Below are 10,529 nucleotides of genomic sequence, written 5' to 3'. Positions count from 1 at the left end.
TATGTAGCTTTTGCTTCTTAGTGGTAGGATATCCTTGTTTATGCATGATTTTTCCCTCTTACAACTGACAAAACTCTTCATAACTTCTTTTGTGGTATGAGATGGCCCCGTATAATCTCATTCTTTGGTGTGAAATTAGTCGCCAATGCTGAATCTGGATAGAAGCCAGAAGGCCAAGTTTTGTCAAGGGCGTTTGAGAGTTGAGATATTAAAGTAGGGAATGACTTTGAAGTTTATTTAATCTTTAACTCTCCTCGTATTTTCTTTTCCTAGAAAATTCCAACTCATACGTATCCTTAGGTTCTTAGCAGAATGAAGGAGGAATGCAACCATAGGACGTTACAGTTTCAAATATAAAAAATGGTAGGAAAGCCGTGTTTGGTTATTTAGGATGAGGATTCTTTTTAAGTTAAAATTAAATCTGAAGTTTTGAACCATAATAATGAACTTGAGTTTACTGTGATGAGTATTGATTGGAATTGAGCAGCAGTCAATGTTTCAACTTTCAACAGCATTCATTGTTTTCACAACCACTCATAAGTTTCTAATAGAAGGCTTGCACGAGGAGAGAGCTAGACATTAAGCTAAATTCGCCACCTAGTCAAAAGGCCATTGAAATGAGTGGCATTTTTGCATAGTTGAATCGAACTTGTTACTTGTTGCTTTTCCCTCGGCTCCTGTCTCTAACCCCCGTGATTTTACCTCCCTAAATGGAACAAGATTAGATGTAGTCATGGGAAATGATTTCTTGATCTCTGGATGGTGTAAAGCCGCTAAGAAGTCGTCTTCATTTAAGACGAGGCGTAGGAAAACCGGCACACAGAAATCACTGGCCCTCTCCAAACGAACCTGTGAAGTCAAAATCCTCTCGGTGCATCCTCTGATATATGTAAGGGGATTTTGAACTAAGCTAGCGAAAGATAATCTGAACGGTGTGTTTGATTTAGCGTTTTAGCGTTTGAGTTGCAGAACGTATGTTCAATTGTCTGGAAAATTTTAATTTTTTGTTTGGCTTTTTTCTTTTCCCGTACTAAACGCATACCTGATTCTATGCTTCGACTCCTGTTTATTTGAAGCAATATATTGTGGTTTTTGTGTTCAATATGATGCAAAATTCTTTTTACAAACTTTAATCCAACTAGCTCTTCTGCCTTCAATGTAATAACAGGAAGTGATTACCATTTGGTTTTCTTTAAGGCAAATGTTTCAATTTGATTTATATCAGTGTTGGTAACCCTTTAAAATTCAGATTGATCGAACTGTAACGCGAGGAATCAAAAGTGGTTGGACTAAAAATAATAAAACTGTTGATCTGATACCTAGGTTAAATGGCATCAAGGGTAAAAAGGTACTAACTGGAAACTAAGCCTTATCAGTCCCGAATTCAAAAATCTTTCTTAATTTGTGGAAAGAATTTTGTTACACTTATGTTTGGGACTTCGTTATCATAAAAAGTAAAGAAAGACATGCTATGTTTGGCAATTTGCCAATTTGGGGGATCTTTAATTTGGGTAGTTACTAGTTAGTAGTTGCAAATGATAACAGGTGGTTGCAAATTGCAATGTCAAATCACATAAAAATAATACCATTCAAACAGTTGAAACTGTTCTATTTTTTTTTCCGTGGAAAAGAGTACACTTGGAACTAACACAAAATGGACGATAGATAACAAAGATACGACACATCTTATAGTGACCCCTAACCTCATGAGGAAACAAGTCACACAGAATTCAAAGGGTTATTAAATTTGAGCCTAGCTAAGACATTTTATTGCAGAGTTGAAATAAATTACGAAATGTGAAACATGTTTTAATGTCTATTTGTGAATGAAAAATCTAAATAAGGTTTGATGGAGAAAATAATGTTTAAACGCAGTTTTAAAAATATTTTATGAAATTGAATTATTAAAATACGAACTTGTTATACTTATGATTGAGTTAGATATAGTTGAATTTTAATTGTCATTAAAAAAAGAGATAGGAAAAAAAAAACTTCCTGCGGAATTATACTCCTTTCATAACAGTTGTAAAATCCAGATGTACGTTGATAATTCAACGGAAAAAAATAAAAAAAAAAGAAAAATAAGAAAAAGTTTGATTGCGGCATTCAACAAACAAGAAGAGCCTAAAATGCTTGTCACCATATATTTCCAATCCTTGCCACTCGCCAGACGCCAGTAGTAGTCGCCACGCATTATGCAAATAGAAGCCTGTGAAGTGTGAACAGAAGAAGTACACAACCCATAAACCTTACTCTCAGACTTCATAAAAAGCTTCACCTACCCCTGTTGCACATATTCTGTTATATTAGAAAACATTTAAAGGGCTCTGAAGATGAAAGAAAATTGTAGAACAGGAGAGTATCAAGTCAGGGTTTAGCTTTGCCTTTGGCCAATGAATCACTAATTGCAGGTAACTAACTAATATTTATATGCTAGTTTCCTTTACTTTGCTTAGGATTTTTCACTTCTATCTTGGCCACTGCATGCTAGTTCATGATTCATGTTGCAGCTGATAGGAAGTGTAGGGGAACAATTTTTTTTTAGAGTAAGGTGATAATTAGATTCTCAAAGATGTTGATCTTGGACTAATTAGTCCTTAAAGAAAAAAAGTACCCTTAAAGATAATAAACGATGGACATGTATGTTTTTTTTGTTACTAAATAGTGTAAAACAAAACCGAATTATTTATATATTTTGTTATTTATAGTAGTGTATGTCTCGTTATTGTCACATGAGCAGGACAACGATGTAGATTTGGATAGTGAATCATTTATTATCTTTTGAATTTTCATATACCTTTATTCCTTATTTATTACAAATCCTATCAAAATAAGTGAAGTTTTGTTCCAAAAATTGTTATCTATATAATTATATTTCATAGATAAACATGTAAGAATAATTAATAACACATATAAATATTACCGTTAAGTGTTGAATTGATAAAAGGACATCGTGTGTCTACTATTTGCTATTGTGAATGACTAAATTAGTACTTTTTTGTTTTTAAAAATTAATTAATTTGAAATCAAAATTTTCAAAGACTTAATAATCATTTACTCTTTTTCTTAAAAGGAAAAATACAGCGCTAGTCATGAAGTGATGAAGTCCCTGTTATTCATAGTTAAGTTTAAATGATATTGTTAGATACTTTTTTTTATTGTAAAACTTATCATTTCATTTGAAATTTATATATCATAGATCATGACTATGAATTTCATATTAATCCAAAATTATTTTGGCATATTTTTCATAAAACAAAGTAACAATAATATAAAAATTTAAAATGCATATTAATAGGAATGGTTAGATTATGATCTTATTGATGTTCAATTTTTTCTTTTTAAAATTTAGTACAAATAACTTTTAACTATGTTAGTTGTTTACTAAAATTAGCTATTAAAATTAATCACTAATATAGAATATACAATAAAATACAAAATACATATTAACAATAAATTAAATAATACATAGTTATTGTCTTACTGATTTTAGTATGCACATAATATTTTTGAATAATTTTTATAATAAATCATTGTTATTCAGTGGTTGAAGCAATAAAAATAATTTTCAAGACAAATATAATTTTGTTTAAATCTTAACTTTTTATGTAACCCTTTATATTAATAATGTTACAAATATTTTAGAACAATCAAATTTTTTTTACCGAAGTTAGGAAAACTTGAACCCATGATCTTTTAGATAAATATAAAAAGACCATGCCATTTGAGTTATAACTCGTTAGCTAGAACAATCAAATTAGATAACTAATTTTTTTAACTAATAATCAAATATATTATTATTTTCACTATTAAGAGTGCTAGGATAAAGAAAGAAGACAATAGAAAATTGGTTTATTTTCATTTCTTAGTCTAGAAACTAAACTAGTGTCACACATATTGTCTATAAAACAGGACAGCAAAAAAATATCAAGAATGTTACATACAATATATATATATATGATTAATTTAGTAATTAATTTTTTTCTGTACATATAATATTTTTGAAAAAACATTGTCTATAGAAGAGTGACACACTGAACTATTTCTATTTCAGGAACAGTCCTGCATAAAGTAACTAGCACACTCCATGGAGGGAAGAAAATTGAGAAGGTCTCTGGTTCTCTCAATATCTATATCACTCTTTCTACTCCTCACCTGGCTTCACCTTCCATCATCCCCTGAGAATTTCATCAAGAAACCGGGCCCCACACACCATGAATCGGATGTTCCTCACCACCCTTTAGACCCTTTAACCGTTCACGAATTCAACAAGGTCCGTGCCATTCTCGCCACGCACCCTCTCTTCGAGTCCTCATCCACGTACTCACTCAACGCCATTGCCCTTGAAGAGCCGGATAAAGAGCTCGTTCTCAAATGGAAGCGCGGAGATCCCCTTCTGCCAAGGAAGGCCTCCGTCACTGCTATGGTCAAGGGAAAATCTCATATCCTCTTAGTGGACCTCAATACTTCCGAGGTATACATAATCTTCTTTTGAACTAAAATTTGTCCGTACAGATTCACTACATTTTTTAACGTGAAAAATGTTATAAATACACCAAATTAATTTTTTCTGTATAAATACATACCTTATTAATTCATTTTCAACATATATTTTGTGTTTTAACATTTGAGGAATGTTAAAAAAAACTAATAGAATTTATTATTTTTGATTAATAATTTGTCAATAATATTTAATATACATAATTAAAAGTATATTGTTGAATTGTTAGACTAAAAAAAATAGACTAATAACTAAAAATGCAGATAAAAATAATAAATTTTATTAGTTCTTGAATTTTTTTTCTTTATGTGATACCAATGACTATTTTAATAGCTGATTTTTTATTTACATATAATATAATTGTTCTAATTTTATTCATCACAGCTCATTTAAATTATCTACTACTTATTCATGACAGGTATCCTATAATGAATTGGGTTCGACTTCGGGGTACCCAATATTAACGATAGAGGAGACGGCGAGAATACTCGAGGTTCCATTCAAGAACGTGGAGTTCAATAGCACCATCGCTCAGCGTGGGATCAACATGGGAGATGTTAAATGCGTGCCACTCTCTTCAGGGTGGTACAATATGCCAATAGAGAACAAAAGAAGGGTGATTAAGGTGCAGTGTTTTTCCATGAAGGACAGCGTGAACTTCTACATGAAACCAATTGAGGGGCTCACTGTGCTGATTGACATAGATAGGGAAGAGGTGTTGCACATTTTTGATAATGGCAGAGGCATCCCTGTTGCTAAGGGAATTGACACTGACTACCGTTACTCTGTTCAAAAACTGCGTGGTGAATTGCATCTCTTCAATCCAATATCAATGGAGCAGCCCAAAGGGCCAAGCTTCATAGTTGAAGATGGGCATTTGGTCAAATGGGCAAATTGGGAATTTCACTTGAAGGCAGATGCCAGAGCTGGGATCATAATTTCACAGGCCAAGGTAAGTTTCGATCATTAATTTCACTTGCAGCCTTGCAGGCATGCAGATAACAAGTTAATATCATTAAACTCATAAATTGCTACTGTACACCGGAGATTAAATTTGATGTTACAGTGTTCACAAAAAATAACATATTTCTTAAGCTTAAATAAGATTTTAGTTTTTATATTAAAAAATGCCTATATAGACAGAAAATTAATTACCAAATTAATCATTATATAAATATACGTATAATTTAACTTATTTTTAATATATATTCTATATAAATGAATAATTTAATAGTTAATTTTCTATGTATACCAAATAGGATTGAAAATATTATTTTTTATTTTAATTTATTAAAATTTTTAAAAAATATTTATTTTAATTTGTTTTTAAAATTTGAAAAATTTTAAATTAGATACTTCACTCTTTAATAATTTTTTGTTTATTAGAAACTTCTAAAAATTATTTTTTTGGATATGATTTCTTAGTTGCTTTTAATTAAATTTTTAATATCTATATTAAATAAATAAATTTTTAATAAATTTTATTATAAGAGAATCAAATTTTAAAATATATTACTATAAGACAAACAAAGGGATCAATATAAAAGTAATTCTAGAAAAGAATAATTTTTTTCTGATTAAAAGTTTTTTAAAGATCAGTTTCCATGTATATCTACGAATAAGTATTTGAGTGGAATTAAAAAAAATTCAAAATAATTTCTGATAATTACTTTAAAAAGACAATAATGTCTTTGATAAAAAAAAATACCAATTCAATTCTTAAGATTTATTTTTATGGAATTGATTAATTTCAGTATAAAAAAATTAATGTTATTTTTTTTTGGTACAAGAATTAATCAATCCCAAAAAAAATTATCAGGAACGAATGGGTATTCACTCAAATGTTCTTGGATGCCAAAATTGTGAACCACGTTTTACTTTTTTGAAAGGTTAGGGATCCAGACACGTCAGAGATGAGGAGCGTGATGTACAAAGGATTCACATCTGAATTGTTCGTACCGTATATGGATCCAACGGACGCGTGGTATTTTAAGACGTACATGGACGCGGGCGAATACGGGTTTGGGCTGCAAGCAATGCCTCTGGACCCACTCAACGACTGCCCAAGAAATGCTTACTACATGGATGCAGTCTTTGCAGCCGCTGATGCCACGCCCTACCTCCGACCCAACATCATCTGCGTCTTTGAGACTTATGCTGGGGACATTGCTTGGCGCCACGCTGAGACCCCCTTCAATAACTTCAAGGCAAACACCATCTTTCTTATTTCTTCACACAGAAATGCTAAATTAATAAACTATTTTAATAATTAAATTAGTTTAATAACTTAAAATTTGACAAATTGAAAGTTTTAATTAAAAAATTAAAAAAAAGAAAAAAAGACACAAGAAGAAAAAAATGATTCAATTTTTTCTATCAAAAATAGAGAAATTTAAACCCCGACTTTTTAAGTATGAAAAGACTATGTTATTTGAGTTATAATTTATTGACATAATATTTTTTAATTGATAAAATATTTTTACTACCATTTTACGGAAATTTATATTGTTATTTTCTAGTTGATAATAATATTCTTTTATTTATGTTACTACTAAATCATCTTCATTTAAAAAATAAATTCTTCAAACAGGGCAAAAAAAAAAAAGTGAAGGTAGAGAGTAAAAATTACACAAAAAATGTGAATATAATAATATATATTTAGGAATAATAATATGACTTATTTATCTTATTACAAATTTAGTAATACTACTAACCCCTCTTTGATCATTTTAATTGTTTGCATTGAATAATATGGTTGCAATTATTTTAACTTGCCTTTTAATGCGACCACTTTTAATTTTCTTTATAAAATAAATAAGATAAATAAATATTGTTACCGCCAATAAATAAATAATGTCAGGTTACAGAGGTGAGGCCAAAAGTGAATCTAGTGGTTCGGATGGCAGCCTCCGTGGGAAACTACGACTACATCGTTGACTGGGAATTCCAAACTGATGGGCTAATCAGATCAAAGGTTAGTGCATTTTTTCGCTTCAATATTTTATGTTATTAGTTGTTACTGCTTTTTACTTTTTTCAATTTCACAGGTTGGACTAAGTGGTATGTTGATGGTGAAAGGAACAATCTATGATCACATGAACCAAGTTCCAAGCGAAGAATATCTCTATGGCCCCCTTTTGAGCGAGAACTTAATCGGTGTAATTCATGACCATTACATCATCTATTACCTTGATTTGGACATAGATGGCACTGACAATTCATTTACCAAAGTAAATATTAAGAAACATTAGACCTCACCAGGAGAATCACCTAGAAAGAGCTACCTAAAAGCAATTAGAAATGTGGCAAAGACAGAGAAGGATGCACAAATAAGGCTCAGCCTCTATGACCCATCTGAATTTCACATGACAAACCCATCAAAAAAGACAAAGATAGGGAACCCAGTTGGGTACAAGGTGGTTCCAAGTGGCACAGCTGCTAGCCTTTTGGATCCTGAAGACCCACCACAGAAGAGGGCAGCATTTACAAATAACCAAATATGGGTCACTCCTTATAACAAGAGTGAACAATGGGCTGGTGGCTTATTTACTTACCAGAGCAAAGGTGATGACACACTTCAAGTATGGTCCAACAGGTTAGACATACACATACATTTGAATAAATTATTGACTATAAAAGATTTAAGTGTTTCATAATTCTAAGAAAAAATATAGAGAATCAATTTTTATTTAGTTAATTAGTCCATATTTTTTTTTAATTTTAAAAGTTTTTATTTTTTGGAGAATTTATGGTTTAGAATTCATAATTTAAAATTTAAGATTAAAAATTTATAATTTAAGATGTATAATTCAAGATAAATAAAATAATTTTAAAAAATTGATTAATGTTAGCTGAAAAAAAATTAGTTCCTTAATATTACTTTTTTGATAATGAAAGATCAAAGATGTAAATTAATTTGACACTCACTAAAAATTAAATTAGTTTGATAAAATAATCTATCGGACAACTCCTTATAAATAGTTTTGTTGAACTAATCCAATCTTTAATGAGTATCAAATTACTTCATAACATTTATGATTAGAATTTATAACTATTTAAATCTTTGATGATAAAATATAACATTTTATAACTTTTTGTTAAGAAAAATATTAGGTGATTAACACATTATTTTATTTTTATCTTATATTTAAATAATAAAATTTTTTAAAAAGCTAAAAGTATTGGTCTCCTATCAATCGTTTATTAATGAATATCTTCAAAATATTTATTAAGGTTTATGAAAAGAAAAGTTTTAATTAAAAAGACAAAAAACTGAAGTTATTAATGCACTCAATTAAAAGAAAAGAAAATAACAGAAGCTTACATACAGGGATCGGGCAATTGAGAAGAAGGACATTGTGGTGTGGTACACACTTGGGTTCCATCACATACCTTGTCAAGAGGACTATCCCATCATGCCTACGGTGTCATCCAGCTTCGATCTAAAGCCTGTCAATTTCTTTGAGAGGAATCCAATCTTAAGGCTTCCTCCCAATTTCAAACATGATTTACCTCTTTGTACCTCTCATGTTTTAGCTTGAACCTCAACCATTTTTTAGCTTACACTAGTGTAGTGCTCGTGCATGCGAATGCTAAACCAATCCACCAGTTAATATAATATAAGTCACATTTACATACATCACAATGACATATACACTATTTTTTATAATTTTATTACAAATATATCATACATAATTGTAATTTGTACACTTCACATTGAGTCACCAAATTAAATAAACCAAGATCTCTATTTATAAATAAAAATAATGAATTTCTTATGATTAATATTAAGATATCAACGTAAAGAATATCTGTTATACTAAAATTAATTCTCAACAATAGAAAAAAAATTTCGTAGAGCTCGTAGCTATAAGTTAAAATTAAGTAATAAATAAATAAAAATATTACAAAAACTTGAAAAAATCAAATTATTGTAAAAAATAAAAATAAACATTTAAACATACGCATTGTCGCATTATACATTATGAAAAAATTTTCCTGTACACCACATTCAAAGTAGAATCGTCGTTTAGTGAACCATTATTAAATGTATTACTACATACTTTAAAAGATATTGCATAGAATTTTTCATGACTTAGAATAATAGTATTTATCATTAAATAATAACAAAAAATGCACATACTTTAAGATAAATTGTAAATATAATCCAATGTGCAACACTTCTTAATCAATGGTGTAACTGAAAAATTTTCATTGAGTTGTTGTTTGAAATTTTTCAGGTTTTGCTCTACTTTTGTGAGACCATCAGAGTCCTAATAACAATTTAACAACACACAATTAAATAGATAATTACTTTACTTGGTAGTAAAATGAGGAGAGAATAAAAAAAGAGTATATAATAAATAATTGTTTTTGGTATTAAATTATTCATGGTATAAAATTTTAAATTATTATTCGACAAGTGAAGGTACTTACTGCTAGATAACATGCTTTCTCATGAGCTTGAAAATAATCCTGAATTTAAAAATTAGGAGAATAGAAAATGATAAGAAAACCAAATTGTCTAAAATATTGAAAACATGAAAATAACAAATTAGGAGAGAAATTAATATAACATCAAATTGTACATCCACTTAATATAATAGATGTTCTTTTCAAATTTAACAAAATAATGATCATGTTGCTTAGAATGAAATTTACCCCAATTTTTAACAAAAAAGAGCTCCGCTTCAACAATTAATTGGGAGGAACAATAAATAAAGAATTAAGAAAAAATTTCGAGAAGAGATTGAAAAAAACTGAAAGTAATGAATTTACAAAAAGAAAATAGTAATCTTATCCAGCTAACAATTTTTAAACGGTGAAGTTTTGAGATTTTTGAAAAATAAACTAAAATTGGTTTAGATCAACTACAACCCACAGAGACAGACATAAGAGACACAATACAATCATAATTAAACTCTTAACTAATTAATTTATTATCCAAGTGAAAAGAAAAAAATGAAAAATAAAAAAAAGCAGAAAAAGAAAAACAGAAAATATATCTTCACATAAATCTGAATAATAT

General features: G+C 29.4%; 1 protein-coding gene across 1 annotated transcript; it reads left to right on the top strand.

Annotated features, from left to right (window-relative positions):
• Positions 1–1,772: 1,772 nt before the first annotated feature.
• Positions 1,773–9,138, top strand: LOC112789774 (amine oxidase [copper-containing] gamma 1-like). The gene is made up of 7 exons (XM_072232521.1): positions 1,773–2,411; positions 4,055–4,474; positions 4,920–5,453; positions 6,391–6,708; positions 7,362–7,475; positions 7,549–8,096; positions 8,832–9,138. The coding sequence occupies exons 2-6, from the start codon at positions 4,088–4,090 to the stop codon at positions 7,750–7,752; spliced, it is 1,557 nt and encodes a 518-aa protein (XP_072088622.1). The 5' UTR covers positions 1,773–2,411; positions 4,055–4,087; the 3' UTR covers positions 7,753–8,096; positions 8,832–9,138.
• The last annotated feature ends 1,391 nt before the right edge of the window (positions 9,139–10,529 follow it).

The sequence above is a fragment of the Arachis hypogaea genome, chromosome 3 (genome assembly GCF_003086295.3).
Source record: "Arachis hypogaea cultivar Tifrunner chromosome 3, arahy.Tifrunner.gnm2.J5K5, whole genome shotgun sequence".
In the NCBI taxonomy this organism is placed as follows: domain Eukaryota; kingdom Viridiplantae; phylum Streptophyta; class Magnoliopsida; order Fabales; family Fabaceae; genus Arachis; species Arachis hypogaea.
The sequence above is the reverse complement of the archived record's forward strand: the minus strand, read 5'-3'. Positions and strand labels throughout refer to the sequence as shown.

Excerpts from the sequence above, each read along its gene's own strand:
- LOC112789774 (XM_072232521.1), top strand. The coding sequence starts at position 4,088 with ATGGAGGGAAGAAAATTGAGAAGGTCTCTGGTTCTCTCAATATCTATA. Across the intron at positions 6,709-7,361 it reads CCCCCTTCAATAACTTCAAG|GTTACAGAGGTGAGGCCAAA; the intron begins GCAAACACCATC and ends AAATAATGTCAG. Across the intron at positions 7,476-7,548 it reads ATGGGCTAATCAGATCAAAG|GTTGGACTAAGTGGTATGTT; the intron begins GTTAGTGCATTT and ends TCAATTTCACAG.